The following is a 20002-nucleotide window of genomic DNA, read 5'->3' on the forward strand; positions in this document are numbered from 1 at the left end:
GATTAGAGAGAGCAAGCCTGGAGCATAGAGGGAGGAGGAAGATGGAGGTGAAAGGGTGTGTGCAGCAGGTGGCAGAAAAGATGAGTGCAGTTGGTCGGAAGATGTGTGACCGAGGCAGCTGAAGAGAGACAGAGACTTTGGAAAGGGTAGAATATTTTGGGGGGTTTGTGTGTTTTGAAAATTAGATGTAGTTTGGTGACAGAGAGCATTTTGGACACTTTTTAGACGTGAATAGGCTGAAGGAAAAGGGTATTTTCTTTGTAAAAGCTCCCTCAGTCTCTGTGGCTGCCTACCTGCAACTTTTCTAGTGAGGCTTTCTTCAGCTGAAAGTTTCAGGACTATCATGGGAGCACAGAGGGCGAGAGTGACAGGGAACGTGTAAGAATAGCACAAGCTCAGGCATTCAGTAGCTGGAACCAATACTCTTGCTGTACATGAGCGTGCTACCTTTTAAAGTGTGGCAGCATGCTCGACATGTACAGTAGATCTTTCTTTATTTTAAGAGCGAATAGGCAGGACTTGATGTTGGAGATTTAAATGAACTTGCTGTCCATTTTGCTGCTGTGAGGAGTGGCTGAGGATACTGAGGATGTTGTAAGTGGACAGGTAAAAATCGAACACAACCATAAAATATCAGCTCCTTTATCAGCTCTTGTTTCTCTTCATTTTGATTCAATCAGCTCATGGAATCACCCTCCAGTGCTCGGGGTGAGCATAACATGAAGATGGTAAAATGTCACCATGTGGGCAGTGTTATGGAAGATGATGGGCGGTGTGACATGCCAAAGACAGGCAGAGGTTGATGCATGGCTACCTATTCGGTGGATTTCTCAAAATTATATTGAGTCTTCTCTGCTTTATGTGACTGTAGAAATTCTCCTGAGATTCCTCCATATGGTGCTTTGGCATGACTGAGATTCAAAACGCAACGTAAATTATTCTGGTTATTTAGTTATATTTATTATTATATATTATATAGTTATATTCCTGTTTGTTTGTTTTTTAGCAATGTAAGGCTCTGTGTGGTGTTTCCAAGTGACAAATAAAGACTTTGAATGCTGCTGTGTAAGGCCAAGAAGGGTCAGGACCTCTTTTCTTGGCGTTCCTCAAATAGCTCAGTGTAGTCACGTGGGGATCGGTGAGGGGAGCTGCAGCACATGGAGCTGGAATTGGAGACCTGGTCTGGTGCAGGGGAGAACCCAAAGTCTATAGTCTTAAGCTGAATGCCAACTAATGGAAGCAGCAAGACATCAAAGTCTTGAGCAATATGTCAGAAATATTCCAAGATCAGATATTTAGACTTTAAATTAGATAGTCTTTTTTACAGCATTATTTGGTCACTAAGGTCAAGAATTAATAAAACTATTCATCAAATCATTGTTTTATTCCAGATGTTTTCAGTGTGGTTCAGTCTTGTGTGGATGTGCTATAAAACCTGTCATTTACAAAGCAGAACTGACAAATTTCAAATTTTAAAGACTTGATTCATCTTCATGGACTTTTAAGCTGCCCCCCAGGTGTAACAAACGTTTTACAAGGATAAATATATCGACTGCATCCCTTCAATGCCACGACCTGTCTGTGTGCCAGCAGATGGGACAACGGTCTATTTGCAGCAAAGCTCACAGCACTGTCATCACAACCTACCAGCAGCTGAATACACATTAATCATATCACAACCATGAGGTTTCAGTCTGGTATGAAGGACTGAACCAGAAACCTGAAGTGAGAGCCTCACAGCAGGAAGGTAGCTCAGTGTATGAAGCAGCAGTGCCACCTAGTGAGAGCCTGAAACACTGCACAGGCACGCACTGAAACGCGGTTAGGTCAATGAACATGAGGAGAATTACTGCCGTTTTGCACAAAGTAGTTGGACAACTGAGTTTTTTCATGACAAATTTAGCTGATAAAACATCTGGATTTTTCCCCCCAAGTGTTAACAATATAGAGGCTGTTCACCTGAACTCTCAATATGAAGTGAAGTGATGTCAGTGCAAATGAAGGAGCTCATCATTAACCAAAATAAACCAATCAGAGAGACTTTAACAGTGGTCAAATCACGGACCGGATACATTCAAGAATAAAAGCACTTCTCAGTCAGCAACACCAAAAGCCCTGAGAGGCACCTATAGTGGATAACTACAGAATTATTTCCCGTGGATATTACATTGCAAGTTAGTGCAACACTTTTATTAAACTCCTTGAATTGAGGCTGAAAATGTAATCATCCAGATACTTATGTAATATGGATGAACAAATGTGATATAATGACAGAACGGCAGAGCAGCTGGGACTGCTTGATTCATCATCACATGGTTTCTGCTGGAACTGTAGTGGAAAGTCAATTGAAGAGTGGGAGTGTAACAGCTTCTTTGTAAACTGTTTAAATACTAGTGTGATGACCATTCAACTCATTCAACTCTCTCGGTTTGGTTTGGAGGTGGGCAACCCGTGTGACGCGGGGCTTAAGAGGAAGCACACCTGTCACCACGTGGCTGATTGTTTAAAATATGTCCCTTCTCTCCTCTATGCTACGCATGTGGTTTTGTTTAGATTTGTTTCTGGGAGCCAAAAAGGCCATCTTTATGTTGCAGTTTTGCCTGATGTATATTTGAGGATGAAGATGACTATTTCACCATTTTGATGTTATTGTCATGATTGGAGAAATATAAATCAGTTTCTTTATTTGGTTCACATTCAGAATTAACTTCACGATGGTCTTCATCTGCAGACAGATCCTCCTCCTCTATGATCAAAGTTGAATTTTAGAGCTTTCAGGGATATGACCCTTTATTCTGCTGCTCATTCGGTAAAACTCTGACAGGAGAATGTCTCATATGTAGCTGTGGAATGTTGTCAGGACTCCACTGCAGAGATTCTTTACACGTTTTGCTCTCTTGCTGGCGAGTGTCCCCTCAATGTGGGTGGAGAAGAAGTCATAACGCCACCTGCATTCACGCGGTTTACACGAGGTCAATAGAACCTCATGTAGGGAGTGTTGTGCGTGTGGTGAAATGTGTCTCACAGCTGCACATAAAACAAATAGATTTTGACCCCTTTAACAACCACTTTGAATGCCAGGTCGAACTGACCCAAACACTATCTATGTTTTTTTTTTTTTTAAATGACATCAGAAACAGCAGTATGCGACATTACGTGATGGCAGAGCTTCAGTTCATCCTTTGTCATTTTTTTTTTTTTTTTTTTTTTTAATAAATAGGACAGGGGGAATGAATGAGAGAGAGAGGGGGAGAGAAAGAAAGAAAACCAAAGGGGAGAAGAGACGGTGAGAAGGGGGGGGAAGAGAGAGAAAAAAAAACAAACTCCTGGGTCACCTGTATGGAGAAAAAAAAAAAAAAAAAAACAAACAAACAAAAACAAACAGAGGAGACAGCAAACAACAAAGAGCAACATAATAATAGAGAAAACAAAGCACCATCACAATAAACTAGCTAGTCATAGATATCAGTATTTACTAAGTAATAAACGATATTGTGCAGCACGCAAGATAGACAGTATCTATGTGATATAAACATGCGGGGGTTAAAAAATACTTTAAAAAATCGAAGGGAAAATTTTTTTTTAACTTTAAAACAGGCCAGTTTGACCCGCAACATAAAAGGCCTGTTAATCATTGGTTACTAAGCTCTGGTTCTCTTCACAGTGTCTTTTTGTCCCATCTCCCTCCCCAGATCCCCAAACCTGTCGTGGCAGACGGCCGCCCCTCCCCAAGCCTGGTTCTACAGGAGGTTTCTTTCTGTTACGAGGACGTTTTTCCTTCCTACTGTTACCAAGTACTTGCTCATAGGGGTTCATCTGATTGTTAGGGTTTTCTATGTTTTTTTTACTTTACAATATTAAGCACCCTGGGGTGACTTTTGGTGTAATTTGATTCTATGGGGACTAGTAGCTGTGTATGATAACAAACCACTTACAAAAAATTCACATAAAACTCACACACACACACAGCAATTTATTAGTATTTTACTTTATTTATCTTTACATAGAAGTATCATAATAAACCCACCGTGTCATATTTATATGTCACTATTTACAAGTTAGAAAAAGAAAAAGAAACTTGCAGCTGTGAGTTGTGTGAGCACATTGACCTGCTGTCAGCTGGACGTTCAGCATTTACTTTAGTGTGGAGTGAATTTACTCTCCAGCTTCTCCAGTTTAGCAAAAAGACATTCAAGGCAACTTTTCAAGTAAACTTAGCTCTAAAATGTGGACTAACATGTCGCAATGATGTGAAACTCTAATGTGATTTGAGTAAAATTGTTTTTCCTTCTGAAGTGAAAAAAAAAAATGATAAAGAAGAAACGGGTCCACAATAAACCACCTTGTGTTCAATATACTTAACATAAAGAACACACAGATAAAATCCACCTGAAACACAGGCTACACGCTGCAATGAATAAATAAATAACTCTAAAAGTGATAAGTCACTGCAGATCAATGCCGGATTAATTTCCCCTAAAACTACATCTGCATTAGTGTCACTTATGAGCCACCTCACATCACTGCCTACAAACTGTGAGCTAAATTGATATTTTAGCCAGTTGTCATAGACAGTTTCCAACGATTAATTAGTTCAAAATGGACCAGAGTGTCCAAATGTAACAAACAGCAAATATGTGTAAGACAGCACTATAACATCTATATTAATGATACGTGATAAATTATACGAGTCCTTCATGTTGCTTGTTTTTTCTCACTCACTGAAATATAAAAGGAGTTTAGTAACTAATGCAGACTTGTCATCAGTAATGTTCCCAGCTACTCGTTACAAAGGTTAACTGGGCTCTACAGCGACAAATCAAAAGGAGCCGTTTCTGATAGAGAAGCAGGGAATTTGGCCTCAGGACATTTACATGTCTGGGTTAAAAATGAAGGAATATCCTCTCAAACAGAATCTCAGTGAGACGTGAAGAGGGCATTTATGAACCTAATATTTATGCAGGAGTGTCATCGCTTCTGAGTCTGTGTCTTATAAGCTTCAGCACTGTAGCTACATGTAGATGGTTACATGTCTATAGAGAACTTAAAGCCAGCCAAGTGCACATCCAGTAAACACCCGGCTGTGCACAGAGGAGACGATTGTGCCACATAGGCAGTTTTAAGCAGCGTCATCTGTGCTCACATGTACACTCACATGTCTAAAGGTGCAATGCCGTTTTCGGCTTTTCCAAATTAAAAGGTTAAACTCTCATCTGCGCTGCATAGCTTTCTGAAAACAATATAAGATGATGAAAATGTGGATTTCTGACAGTGAAATAGACGTTTTGATGATACGCAGACCTGCACAGACGCTATTGACTTGACTCCAGTGTCCTTCCTCCTTGAGAGCAGCAGATCTCCAAACATAAAAGTGTCTGCTCAGCAGCCTCAGTCAGCTTTACCCTGCATCTGAACTCATTTGTATTACATTTGACAAACAAAGACAGTAGAGTTCAACAGTTTCAAGGCTGTCAGTTAAATCCTGAACACAAACAGTTACACGAGTGTAACTGGTTTAGACTAAAACTGACAAATGTGCTTACATTAATCAAAATGTATTAAAATAGTGTTCAGTCCTGTTTTACAAGGGTGTAAACACCACATACATATATATAAATATATATATATATATATATATATATATATATATAGCTGCTCATTTGTTTCATTAGTTCTTTAGACTCTAATATGACAGTAAAAGGCTTCAAGTCTTTATAGAAAAAAAAATCAGCTGTAGAGAGACAAAAACAAATATACATTTAGCAGAGTTGTAAAAATCAATCTGGACTGTTTTGGTAACTTGACCAAAAAAAAAAAAAGAAAAAAAAGAAATCCAGATGCAGACACAGTGTCACATTTAAATTCTTCAAAATTCCTCCTGAACGTCTGAATGATAGAAAACAGGATTTGAGCTTTTCCCCTAAAACTGTAGTTATAAGTCCTTTCTCTTAATCTCACCTTCTTCAGCATAAGATGAGATATTTTCAAAAAGTACTGAGTGATCCACATGTGATGCTATGTACGGCAGTCTTTTCAGCAACGAGACAGAAAGAAAAGCTTCAGCCTTAAATAAAATTTGATTTTTTCCAGTGGCTTCCCTTCAACTGGAGTTCAAAGGTTATCACAGACAGTGACCTCACCTCCTGATTTCTCTATCATTCACGCATCCGTGCTCCCTGTCCTATCAGATAAGTGCTCGCTGCTGCTCTTCCTGTAGAAACGCCTGTTTCTCCATCAGCTTCCTGAATAGTCCTTGCCTGTTTCCTAGCAGCTCAGTAGGCTGGCCACACTCAGCTATGCGCCGCTGGTCCAGCACAGCAACAGCGTCCGCGTTCTTAATCGTAGAGAGACGGTGAGCGATGATCACGACTGTCCTCCCTGTTAAAAGGACGACAACAGCACGAAATAAAATATAAGTGTGGCTACGTATGTGTGACGCAACAGGAAAGGCAGGGAAAGCAAAGCGGGTAAAGTGTACCTTCCATCAGACGCTCCAAAGCCTCCTGGACAAGAAACTCATTCTCAGCATCCAGCGCACTACAGAAAAATGAAGATTAAAATAAATTAATATCCACCTTTAAACTAAGTTTCTATCACAGGTTACTTACAATCCGTATTCATGTTCAGATGAGCAAACAATGACAAACAAATCAACAAAGTATGATAAGTTATAATTCATTCCCCGTCTCTCACCTGGTAGCCTCATCTAAAAGCAGGATCTTTGGATTCTGTGGAAAGAAACCACAAATATGATTAAAAGACACCATTTCACACAAAAAGGAAATCTGGAAAAAGAGTAGAAGATTCTAGTCAAAATAAATCTACTCAAGTTCTTCGGTGAATGCAATGATTCTAGATGCGTAAAACAATTACGGTCTATTTACCTTGAGTAGAGCTCTGGCTATGGCTATCCTCTGCTTCTGACCACCTGACAAACAGACACAAGGTAATTATGTGCACAGTCAGAGTCAAGTTAGTCAACAGCAGCTAAAAACCCCAGAAAGAAATAATGAAATGATGCTCTGATAGCGCAAGCTTTCAAAAAAGAAACCTGCGCCCATTTAAGGAGTTTAAAGTCTAAAGATAGAGCTTCTGAACAGGTAGTATCAAATATTAAAACATAAAATGATTTTGGAGTTTAAATCCATCCATTCATGATGAGAATTTTGAACATGCTTCCTCAGTAATTAAAACAAATTAAATGAGGTCTATTGTGTTCATGTTCAGCTCCATATTTTTACTCTTAAATATTTAATTCATGGCACTAAATATATATTTTTTAAATTTATCTTATACTGGGAGCATTTAGAGCAGTCTAAGGCACTACAGTGAAAGCACAAATAAATGTCTAAGGAATTGGACAGATGAAAAAATAGTTCCCATTTAAGTCTCACAAATAAAACTTTCTGTAGTGTCGGCTCATAAATAGTTGATTTGGTTCCTCACCTGACAGCAGCACTCCTTTCTCCCCCACCACAGTGTCAAAGCCTTTAGGAAACGTCTGGATGAAGTCATAGGCGTTGGCTACTTTGGCTGCTCTGTAGACGTCCTCTGTGGTTACAGCATCTGGATCCGTCGCTCCATAAGCGATATTCTCTCTGATAGAGCAGGAAAAGAGCACCGGCTCCTGCAAGAGGGAGGCGAAAAGTGCAGCAGGGGTGAGAGGTCATGTATTGTAATACATTATGCATTGCTTTTGCCGTATTTAACTTGTGTGGTGTGCGTTATATCTGCTGTATAAAACAAGTTAACCATTAAAGTATTACCTGGCTAACAGTTCCAATGTGACTTCTGAGCCAGTAAGCATTTAAATCCCTGATGTCATGACCGTCGATGGTGATCACACCTGAACAAAAACATCCATGTCAAATCCACTTTATCAGTAGCTTCAAGTGTTACAGTCACGGCGGAGAGGACAGAACGAGCTCGTTCTCACCAGCATCGGGGTCGTACAGCCTGAGAAGAAGTGAAACCATGGATGATTTCCCAGATCCACTCGCCCCCACCACAGCCATGATGCTACCGGCCGGGACCAAGAGATTCAGATTCTGGAAAATGGGGGCTTCTTTACGTGTCGGGTAGGCAAAAGAGACATCACAGAACTTGAGCTGGCCTTTCAGCTGGTCCGCTGGGAGGATTTTACCTTCTGTGGAGGAGCAGAGGATTTTATTGTATTAAACCAGACAAAGCTTAAAACTCGACTCGAGATTGATTTTAAACAGAAATCGTACATTTAAACACGTAAATGTGAGATGAATGTTTCTAGGAGAGATGTTCGAAATGTTAAATCAACTTGTGTTTTATAGTAGCAACTTGAAACTATCAATAAAACCTCTGAAAATTAATATACAGCGTAAACGCACTTCTATGCAACAACGTCATACTTTGCTTATAAAAGCATCTGTACCACTTTTTGTGTTTCTGACCTACAGTTTGTTCTGGTTTGAAAAGAGTCTGAAAACTTGCTTTAGGTTATTTATTTCATTAAGGAAAAATGAAAGCAAAATGCTAAACATGTCAGGATTTGCATTTCTGACGCTTCTCCATCTGAGAAGTTTTACTGTACTTGAAGCTCAGTTGTGGCCTGTAAATAAATTAGGGGCCTGTGTTTTCAGTTCAGACAACAGTGAGAGAAACATTAGCACAACTAGGCAGGTTGCTACAATTTGTTTGCTCCAGTTTGCCCCAGATTTTAAAGCACACCTGACAACAGGAGCTGTTTAGCTCAAACTCGAGGAGCAGACCTGGTAGTCGGATCAGTTCGATGTTAGATTAAGTTGCCGCCACAAACAAAACCACTCGAGAGTTCTGTGGCCAGGCTAAGATCACGTACTCAGGTTTCAGAGCAGTTATTGCTCAGCTCCCCAAACAAACCAGAGACCCATTAAATTGATCGTCCCTCCTCCCCGCTCTCCTGCACTTCGTTAACCATCTCAACTCCTCTCTTTCCACGCACACACAGTAAGACCTCCCCATGGCCACTCATAGGGAACCAATGTAATTAAGCAATAGATAAACAATATAAACAATTAAGTTCCTGTTTTTCCACTATCGACATTGGGTCCACAATGAGGATAAAAATTAAAAAAAAAAAAAAAAAAAAAAAAGATATTTTCTTTATGATTTATAATTACAGCACAGTCTGGGCTATGAACTACCAGAGCCTTTTCTTTTATTTGTATTTATTTCTTAAAACTTTAAGCACAAAGAGTCGTGCTGACTCTGACTTTATAATGTAGGAAAACTGAGAGGCACTGTTAAATTGCACTTCTTTACACTGACAGAAAGGAGAGTTTCAATGGTCTGTATGTGGCATCTCTGGTATAATGGACCTGGTCCAAGACTCACTTGAACTTGACTTTAGAGGTAAAATGTGCTCAGGCATTATACAAATACACTTTGAGTGAGTAGTAGTACAACATAACACGCGCAGGTATAAATCAGAATAATAAAATGTTGTGTGTACTGACCATTTAGAGGAAACTCAGGCTTTCTGTCCAGCAGCTCCCAGAGCCTGGCCCCGGCTCCAAAACCCTTCATCAGCTCAGAGTAGAACGAACTCAGACCTGCAAGTAAAACACAAAACCAGCGTGCTGTCAGCAACTGCACATCCACATGCTACATACACTGGTATGTATGTATGAATATGTACATCTTACCTGCGATACTGATGCCCACCCAAAAGGTGTACATGAGGAAGGATGAGAGCTCTCCCACAGTCATGTGCTGACTGGCCATCAGAAGGCCTCCTTTGTAGAGCACCGACAGGATCATCATGTTACCACTCAGACCAGTCTGAAATACACACGCACGCACGCACACACACACCGATCACATGTTATCTAATTAACATAACATTTGGGACCACTGCTCCTCAATTACACTGATAATCATCTATTAGGGAACCAGCACAACGAGCTAAATGTTGAGTTTTCTCACCAGTCTCTGTCTTAATGCCTGTTACAAATATTGCACATTTATCTGGTGCCTCACAACAAACAAACTCATCAGCCCTGCAATAAAAGGTAACACACAGTGCATGTTTATTGTTGACAGTGCATCACATGGTGTTGATTAAATGCTTTATATATGATCACGTTCATAAAAGAAGGAGAGTAATCCAAGCTATGAAAAGAGAAGACGTGCAGGTTTTATAGACTACGTAACTGTTTAAAAGCTATAACGCTGGACATGCTGCGTTGCGCTTTATTTAACTTTTAATGCACACAGGCTGGTTTAAATATTCTCCGTCGTTGCATGGAGAACTGAATCAAACGGCAATTATGGTGCAACACCTCCTTGATTGTGACAAGCTCAAACTATGGGGCAAAAAGCAGAAGCTTGAGTGCAACACCTCATTTGCTAACGTATTTGATTTGCATCACTGAAAGGACACAAACGTACTCACCACTCCAAAGAAACCAGCCCGCATCACAGCCTCCTTCTTAGCCAGGCCGAGGACGTGGTCAGTCTTCTGTGTGTATTTGTCGACTTCTGACAGCTCCTTACCGAAAGCTCTGACTGTCCGCATGTTGCTGATTCGCTCCTCTGCCAACTACACACAAACGTGATTTTATTAGGACTTCACTGATTGAAAATCAAATTATCAACAAGAAAATTTACTCTGTCTGCCTATTTAATTAAGTTACCTAAGGAAGTAAAGCACTTATATGACATGTACACAAAACTAAGGATCTACTGCACAACACTCTGTTATACTGACTGCCTTCAAAGCCACTTTGAATTACATTCACCACACTTAGTAAACTATTTAAGCTATGCACTATAGTCATATATTTACATGGCTCTATATTGTAGTTTATCTTTATTATACATTTTCAACTTATTTTTTACTTTTATTGTATCTTTTTATTATTTAGCCTATCAAATTATTGTTATATTTAATAATATTTATTTTGTGAAGAATTGAAAACTTTATTTGTAGGACTTACATGGGATCTTTTTTGAAAAGGCCAAAAACACTGGGTAACTACCCTTAAAAACCAAAACACTGGATCATAACAATAATCCTAGTAATATAAATTCAAGCTGTTTAACCCAGATGCGGTGTCGGTCTGTTTGCGTACCTGTGTGGCTTGTGCGAGTGCGTCCTGTGTGCGCTTGGAGATTGAGCGAAGGTATCTGCCATAGATGACAGCAAGACCGGCCATAGGAGGAACAATCAGCAACACAAAGCTCGCAAGACTGGGCGAGACGTAGAACTAGAAGAAGAGAGAAAGAAGCGAAAACAGGAGTTCTGGTGAAGGAAGTTTATAGAAAATGGTTTCACAGTAACAACACAGCTGATGACCTTTAAGAGTTTGATAAAGATGCAAAACATGAAAGAAAATATATTTACTCATTTACCATCCTAAGTCACGATAATACTCCACACCAAACATCAAGGGCCAATACACAATCTACACCAACCACAAGAAGACAGAGTGTTATTTTATTTTGGCGTTGTTTCAGTATTACTACTGAAAAGTTTAATCGAGTTAATCAGCAACATTAAAACCTCAGTTATAGCTCACTTGACAAGGAAGAAAATCTTTTCTTCTTCAAATAGTAAAAGTTAAACTTGTGTTAAAATTTTAAAAAGTTGCCGGTTTCGCTCTGATCTGATTGAATCCACTGTAGAAGCCACTGTGCGGAAATCTGGGTGCATTTTTGTTGTTAAGCGTGAAAGCATTTAAATCAGTGAGGTCACAGTGACACATCACAAGACTTAGACAGCTAATGGAGCTATTGTGATCTGTGATACTCTGATCCACCCAGTTTAACAGCTGATTACGGTAATTACTTCCATTCATTTCCTTGACCATTTACAAAAAGTGGAAATACATTTACTTCCTTACAAGAAGTAAAAACACCTTGTAAAGGGGGAGAGGTTAAACCATGAAGAAAATCTTATAAAGTATGAAAATGGGTAGAATGAACTATTGATAAACCAGTTTATTAAAAGGCCAGTAAGCAAGCAACAATTTAGCAACCTCTCTGTCAAAACTCTACATGATTTATATTCACATATACACATTTTGTGACTTTAGTAATGAGCATTGTTTGTCAGAGACGTGGCAGCTCCTCACACTCATTTCCTCATGCTAATAATTATTTTGGTAAACCTGCTGTACAACAGTTTTATAGTCTAACAATAGCATTGTGACCACAAGCACGCAGCAGAGAATGAGAAGCTGCAGATCAGACACAGAAAAAATAATAATAAGACACTTCAAAAGCAGACATGCTCTGCTCCAGTGCTGCTCAATGACTAAAACAGAGCTTTAATGTAAGAGAGAGCATGAGAGATATACAAGGAAGGTTTTTTTAAACAGGAACTACGTGACATTTCAGCTTGAAGATGACATTTCCAACAATTCTTTGCTTCCAGAAGTCACACGGATAAGAGCAAAATACTTCACCGCTGTGTGTGTGCCTTTTCAAAAGGCTCATTCTGAGGAGGATAATTATCTTTGTGGCTCCAGGACATTGACTTTATAATATTTATGTCCATAGTAATCATTACACAGTTATTTAATCAGCAATTTTTTATGCTTCCTCCCTCATTCACAGGGTTTTTCCAGGTTCCCAGCTGGTCTTCATGTAGACGTACAGTATTTTTTATATTATATAAAATACACTTTAGCATTTTTCTGTTGTTTTTTGACACTTTATGACAAAAAATATTTATGACTGAGCAACTTAAAACCTATTTTTAAAACATCACATTGTGATTTTCCTTTGGTGTAAGCCCAACTGTTTTACGTATTATTTTTTTTATATACCACTGGATTTGGTGCGTGCACTAGTGGCATATAAAACCTGACTTATAAATAATGTACAGATCCATGGATCAAGGTTCAGCTGAAAGTCTGGGATATTTTAAGAAGAGAAGATAAACTAGAGGATAATTTACAAATACATGCTGAGGTTAAGCCTAATGAAATGGATCAAGTTTGAGGAAGGTCTGTCACTGTGAAAAACAGGACTTTTTCAGATATTTGAACACACCATTAGACACAGACTAGATCTTAATGACCCAATATTGAAAATATTCCTTGATGCTTACCAAAGTGATTCAACTAAGGGCAACATCTCTAAAATTTATAAAAATAAAAAAAAAAAGCATTTGACCAAATAATTAAATAAATATATTCACACCATGGAATCATTAAAGAGAAATGCAGGGAAAAAAGGAGCAATTTCTTAATATCCAATGAGAACTAGTTGAATGTATTAAATTTCAGTGGAAATATACATATTCTCGGATAGTGAAAGAACTTGAATTGGCATATTTAATTTGTTTGTTTATCCCACCACAACTGAAAGCACATTTTGCAGGAGGAGATTCTAAACGTGGTTGTGTGGGTTCCAGGAAACCAATCACTGGCATATATTCTGGGAATGTCGGCTGATGAGGCCCTATGACGCAGACATTCACTAATTCACTTCTCACAAAGGGCTGAAACACATACTTAACACTCATCTACCTTTGCAGCTCTCCTCTGATACACTCTAATGAATACATATTTGATATTCTGCCTGCAAAAAAAAAAAAAAAAAAAAAAAAAAAAAAAGCACTCACTAAAGACATTGGTTGCTGCCTAAAGCACCCACAATTCATGAGTAGATAGATATATTATATCATCAATTCGAAGTCGCTCTGAAAATTCTTCATAACTTTGTGTGTGCACTCCATCCCTCCCAGAATAGATTACATGAGACTTTCATATTTCTGTAAAAGCCAACAGAAGATATGAGATCGTACTGGCTCCGAATTTGCATTTATGAATATCAACTGCAAATAAAGAATTAAAACAAACAAACAAACAAACAAAAAACAATAATAGAGGGTTCAGATATGACCTGAGGGACAAGAGCAACACACTCGGAGGGGATGTACTCACCATCATGCTGACACCAGCAGCTGCCTGGGCAACGGCTCTCAGCCCATCTGACAAGTTGTCTGTGATTGAGCGGCCCACCACGGCCGTGTCAGCAGAGAGACGGTTTATAAGCTCGCCAGTCCTATTCTTGTCAAAGAATGCCACTTCCTGTCTGAGAATGGAGGAGAAGACGGAGGCACGGAGATTACGAACAATCTGTTGCCCTGCAGAGAGATGGGAAACGTGATCAGAGAGGGAGAAAGCAACTGCTGCTGTGCAAAATTACATGCACTTGGCCATGCCAGAAAAACGTCTGGTTCACACTTGATTATGTTCGGGTAAGTATTTGGCCAATTGTAAATTCAATGTTTACAGGTGTTATTAATTAACTAAAGAGATAGAATAACATTTTGGGAGATTCCCTCATTCATGTCCATCCATCCATTGAGAGGTTGGGTAAATCCTGTAACACACATGCTCACATCTACAGCCAATTTAGATTTCCAAGTATGAAAAGAAGCCACACAGCCTCAGCCAGACAGGAGGTTGGGACGTCCTGCTCTTCATCCCACCCCCCAACACTCTAATGTTACTCTTGGCTGAGAAAGAAAAAGAAGCAGAGACTCCAGGAAGTCTCTGTGCTGGGATAATGGCTGGCAAAAGTAACTACAGCTTCTAAGTTTTCCATAAAACCACCTCTTTGTAGTTGTGACATTTATGTTTTTGAATAAATAAACAGGGCAAGACACGAGGCTCTCTGTGGTAACACAATCACATCAAAGCCTTCAGGTCACACTGTAAGACTGACCTTTAGATCCAACTCTTTGCAAACAATCTCTTAAATAAATAATTCCTTAAATGGTTGTTTGGATTATTTCCCTGAACTATGAAGATTAAAGCACAGACCATGAGGAGAGAGCTCAAATTTAACTGTAGTCTCAGCTGTCCAGTGTTTTTAATTTTTTAATAGTTACCCAATTAAGTGCCTTCGTTTACGTCAGGTGAGTAAATCTCACCTGAGGACTGCATGAGGTAGACTCTGGCGGCATTACACGCTCCACCACACAGAAACACCCCCGCCAGCATGATACACAGCGACGTCAACGAGGCCGTCATCGTCTCGGCGTCTGATGCACTGGCGTAAATGGTGTCAATCACTCTGCCCAGGAAGAAGGGAGCTGACATCGTTACTGCACTGGAGACAGTCAGGAAGCCTATAGCAGCTGTGGTGGATAAAACAACAAAAAGAGAGAAAAATCAGAACCAAAGCAAAAATGTGACACTTTAAATGTGTGTGAAAAATAAAAACCCAGGGCTAGAAATTATTAAACAAAGTCTTATCTTCTTCTTTGAAAGAGTTATACCAACACAACTACTATGGGAGGTTTTTCTAATGTCACAGATATTTTAAACAGAGCAAAGAGGAGCAAGAAAGGTTTATAGTAGGCAATGAATACCATTTGACTTCAACATGTACAGCTGCAGTCTCGACATGAGATCAGATGAGGTTAATGTAAGCCAGAGATACTAAAGAACTGTGAACCCTAAAGAAATGCAACCCTAACCTAAAAGAAAATACAATGACCACTTTGTAAAGTACAGTGAGGTGACCGGTTGTCACTGATTACAAAAAACATGGTAAAAGTGTAGACACTGTTTTACTTCAACTGATTGTTACGCTTGCATGCACATGACATGAGGGTTGGGAAACAGGAGGACTTACGAAAACCTTATAAAACTACAAATAAACTTCTACAGAAACAGGAAGTAACCTCTTGTTTAATGTGTGAGGTCAGCTTTGGCAAGCAGAAATAGATTTGTGATTTTATTTTTGTAATATTTGTGCCATCATCAATCCAGAGAACAGAAGAAATGAAGTGTGCCAGAACACCATCAGCTCTGAAACTTAACCCGACACGCAAAAACCTCCAGGGGAGCTTGAAGGTTTTCAGACCAATAATAATAATAATAATAATAATAATAATCCACAGCTATTTACACAACATAAGCAGGGGTTTTCCAGGCTTAAAATGGACCTAATGGTGTCAGCTATGCACATAAGTGTGAATGAGCTGTGTATGGTTAGGACAGCAAGTCTATATTGCCTTGGTTAATAGACATCTGTCCATTTTCTGACATTGCTGCCCATTTTATGAACAAAACTGAAATTTAAACTGAGCAGAAGGCTAACACGTTTTTTGTGGGCATCGGGAAAAAAGAAGGAAAGGATCAACTTTCATAATGCTGTAAATATCCTAAAGGTAACTGATAAAGTGTGTCAGCAGATAGAGACACTATCAGCCGGGCACCAAAATCATTGTTTACAACGCTTTAGGACTCTGCAGCACATGTCACAGAGTAGCATCACAGCTCACAGACTAGAGTGTGGGGTTTGTCATGCATATAATGTGTTTGGCACTCAACATAACTAAAAAAAAACAAAAACGAACTGATTCCACAGTAACACATTTACTTTGGGCACCTGTTTTATTTGAAGTCTTTCCTACTGTTCAAGCCTACTATTATTTCTTTCTTTTTTCCTTTTAAATCCCTAGCACTGCTTTTTTAAGTTTAAAAATACATTCACGTCATGTCAAGTTTAAAAATAAATTTACATTTTTTTTTAATGATTGTAAATCACCTACAGCAGTCCACATTTTGCGAGTCAGTGATATTTAAATTATAAAATGCAAAATCAACGTATATTTCCCACAAAAGGGAGTATCAGACACAGTTTTCTAAAATTACAATAAAAGTGACACCTTGTTTTTATTAAGGTTAAAGCACTTTAAAAATAAGAAATGCTTTTTACTCTGTCAGTGAAACACCTAAAGTTAATGATCCAGTTATGTTGTTGATGGTTTTTGTTAATGGCTACACCTTAAGGTAAAAGGTCACATAAAGTTTACCTGCCAGTCTTCCTCTCTCCGGGTGAGCCAGTCTCAAAATCCTTTTAACATCCTCCAGGGGGACCGTGGTGGGGGCCTGGCTTCTTTCTGTGTCCGCCTGGGTCTTCACTGATCCGGCAGGTGAGGGTGTAGAGGCCGCTGAAGAGCTAGCAAAGGCAACAGGTGTGCGAGCGAGAGTCCGGCTGTGTGCGCAGAGCACAGGGACACCCGTGAGGGGGCTGCGCGGTAGGACCGTAATGTAGGGCCTGGGAGCCCACACAGGGAATGCCAGGGTCGGATGGAGTGAGGATTTGAGCCCGGATGACTGCCTCGTCCTCCGGAGGGCAGCTGAGAAGGTCGGACGATGCTCCAGCCATAACAACCTAGAATGCATTAGCTTCAACCTGGATAGATGCACTTTGTGTGTGCAGCCTGGCACGCGTATTAAAAGACACATCGTCCTATTTCACAGCTATTTACCAGATAATATATGATACTTGATGATTTCGTCAAAAAATATAAATAAATCTCTTTGTATTGCTTTCTCCGGACTCAGTCTTTGAGGGTGTCGATGTGTTTCTGGTTCAGTAAGTCCACCAGGAGAAACATTTTTGGACATCCAGCCGGTCTGCCAACACACCGTGTCCTCCCGTACAGCTTGTAACCGCTACATTGTCGCTTTTAGACCGTTGCTGTCAATTTTATCTGTTCCTGACAGCCACCTTTTACCCACTTTATCTCTTATCACCGAACAGCTACCAACACCCCGCCTGTCGCTCTCATCTGCCGCTAAAAGTCCGTTTGGCAGGCGGGTGAAGTGAAAACACCAGCTGCCAAATACTGACCAACAGAAAGTCCGCTGGAAAGGATAGACCTACTTTAACGAAGAGGGTAAAAGATATAAACAGGAAATGTGACCCTGATTTGTCTCGCGTACACAAGATACCTCTTCCAACTCAACGCCGACTTCAATGGCTGACGATATAAACTTTCCCAGACGTAACCAAACAATCCCAGATCACTCCACATGGTGGCTCATAAATCTCATCTCATAAATTCACCCTTTATAGAACATAGAAGATGTATAAAACTTTTTTTTTTAAAGAGACATTTTACTATTCTGTGAATATGTTTCATCTTGTCAAAAATAAGAGTTCGTTTTAATTTTGAAGGCAGCAACAGGTTTCAATAATCTGGGATAGAACCGTGTTTATCACTGTGTAGCATCCCCTCTTCTTTTAACAACCATCTGTAAACATCTGGTAACAGGAGACCCACTGCTGGACTTCTGGGAGCAGAATACTGTCCTATTCTTGTCTGATAGAGGTTGCTACCTGCTTAAAAGTCCTTTTTTGCTGTATTCTTCATTTCATGATGCTCCAAATGTTTTCAGTTGGTGAAAAGTCTGGACTGAAGGCAGGGCACTACAGCACCTGTACTATTCTACTATGAATCCAAACTGCTGCAGTAGGCAGTTTAGCATAGTATTTGCTGAAATATGCCAGTTTACCTAGTGACACCTCCACCTCGTCCATTTCCTCTCGTACCCACATTTTCCAGTACAAATTAATTTCCCTCCCCTTCTCTTCTAGGCAATAATATAGTGGGGGGTGCTTTGTATAGTAAATCTGACTGACTGTCAGAACTGAGATTATGTAAAACAAAACTTTTCTTTCTGTGAGATTGTTCACCATAGTAACATGATTATTGCTGTCATATCTGCTTTGTATGGGTAAAACAGTCCTCTCTCGTGTGCTTTCTGGTTAATTGCATCATTTTCATTTTCTCCAGAGAAAAAAGGAATCACCACATAGCTGCCCACATCTGTATCTGCCTATTTCCTGTAATTTATTTGAAACCTGCTGCAGGCTCCCTTCCTCTCTTCCAGGTGGCTGTGTTGTCAGTGAAAACTGATTTATCTATGTCCCCTGATACCTGATTAAATATATCATTAGTCATGATTAGAACGAGCAGTGGGTTGATTAAATTACCCTGAGCTATTCCAGCCAAGTCCTTGATTTATGCTCATCTTTTTAATGGTAAATGGTAAAATGGCCTGCATTTGTATAGCGCTTTTCTAGTCCATAGGACCCCAAAGCGCTTTACACTACATTCAGTCATTCACCCATTCACACACACATTCACACACTGGTGATAGCAAGCTACATTGTAGCCACAGCTGCCCTGGGGCGCACTGACAGAGGCGAGGCTGCCGGACACAGGCGCCATCGGGCCCTCTGACCACCACCAGTAGGCAAACACGGGGTTAGTATCTTGCCCAAGGATATTTGGCATGCAGCCAGGATGCAGCCTGGGATCGAACCACCGACCTTCTGATTAGGGGCTGACCTGGGGCCTGTTCTTCGTACCTCGCTAAGTAAGTTAGCTGGATTAGATTGTTGACGATTTTGCGTGATCAAATGCATACTCAAAATGTGCCGTCGATTTCCCCAAATATCAAGCGTGGTCCGGTGCACGCTTCGTGGTCCCATATATCCCACAATTCATAGCGCGGCGGTGGGTGTGGAGAATTTTGCCAGAAGGGAGCAGCCGAAGAGGTTTTTTTTCTCCAAACTTTATTGAAATTATAAAGCGAACAGTCAGTCATTCCAGTTCAGTTTGTACAGTAGACATACAAGGCAAATAAGAGTAACAATATACAGTACAATGAAATAAGAAGATAAATAAAGGATAAATAAATAAAGGGAAAAAAGAAAAAAAAGGGTGACAGACTTCATAACAACTTTGTACTTTATACTTTGTACTTTATTTATATGTATATGTATATATATATATATATATCATAATAATCTGACAATACTATAATATTGGCCATATTATATTTACATTACCACAGTGAGATGATTTTAGTCTCATGAACAACATTAACTAATTGTTATTTACTAACTAATCTTAAATGACTGTTCAGCACAGAAATGAAGCCCAACAATCATGTTTTACAGTCCCGTGGTCTCAGCCTCAGATACTCAACTAATCAAAGTGATGTCATGACAAAAATGAATGACCAACAAAACATTTTTCTCCTTCATTTCTGTCAAACAATGCTGTATGTAAGGTGTCTCGCGGTTAGTATCATGGTTGCTAGGCAACCTGAACAGCGCGACGAAGCGTATACCGTCCCATTTCACAAGCCTCTCACTTCCGCACTTCTCGTACTTATAGTACGCACCGTACGTAGTACGCGTAGTGCGCGTACTTCAAGCCGAC

General features: G+C 39.8%; 1 protein-coding gene across 1 annotated transcript; it reads right to left on the reverse strand.

Annotated features, from left to right (window-relative positions):
- Nucleotides 1-3972: 3972 nt before the first annotated feature.
- On the reverse strand, nt 3973-19258 carry abcb10 (ATP-binding cassette, sub-family B (MDR/TAP), member 10). The gene is made up of 14 exons (XM_080885331.1): nt 16796-19258; nt 14903-15109; nt 13908-14110; nt 11088-11222; nt 10409-10555; nt 9660-9795; nt 9471-9566; nt 7937-8146; nt 7767-7846; nt 7447-7627; nt 6885-6928; nt 6694-6728; nt 6479-6537; nt 3973-6378 (listed from the first exon to the last, which is right to left on the reverse strand). Exons 1-14 carry the CDS (start codon nt 17229-17231, stop codon nt 6185-6187), a joined length of 2163 nt encoding a protein of 720 aa, XP_080741457.1. The 5' UTR covers nt 17232-19258; the 3' UTR covers nt 3973-6184.
- Between the last annotated feature and the right edge of the window lie 744 nt (nt 19259-20002).

This window comes from Rhamphochromis sp. 'chilingali' (assembly GCF_963969265.1).
Source record: "Rhamphochromis sp. 'chilingali' genome assembly, chromosome: 6".
NCBI classification, from domain to species: domain Eukaryota; kingdom Metazoa; phylum Chordata; class Actinopteri; order Cichliformes; family Cichlidae; genus Rhamphochromis; species Rhamphochromis sp. 'chilingali'.

Coding starts and splice junctions, on each gene's coding strand:
- abcb10 (XM_080885331.1), bottom strand. CDS start 17,231: ATGTGTCTTTTAATACGCGTGCCAGGCTGCACACACAAAGTGCATCTA. Junction 9,796..10,408: donor GGGCTGGTTTCTTTGGAGTG/GTGAGTACGTTT, acceptor TGTGTATTTCAG/ACTGGTCTGAGTGGTAACAT. Junction 7,628..7,766: donor ACATTGGAACTGTTAGCCAG/GTAATACTTTAA, acceptor TCCCTCTTGCAG/GAGCCGGTGCTCTTTTCCTG.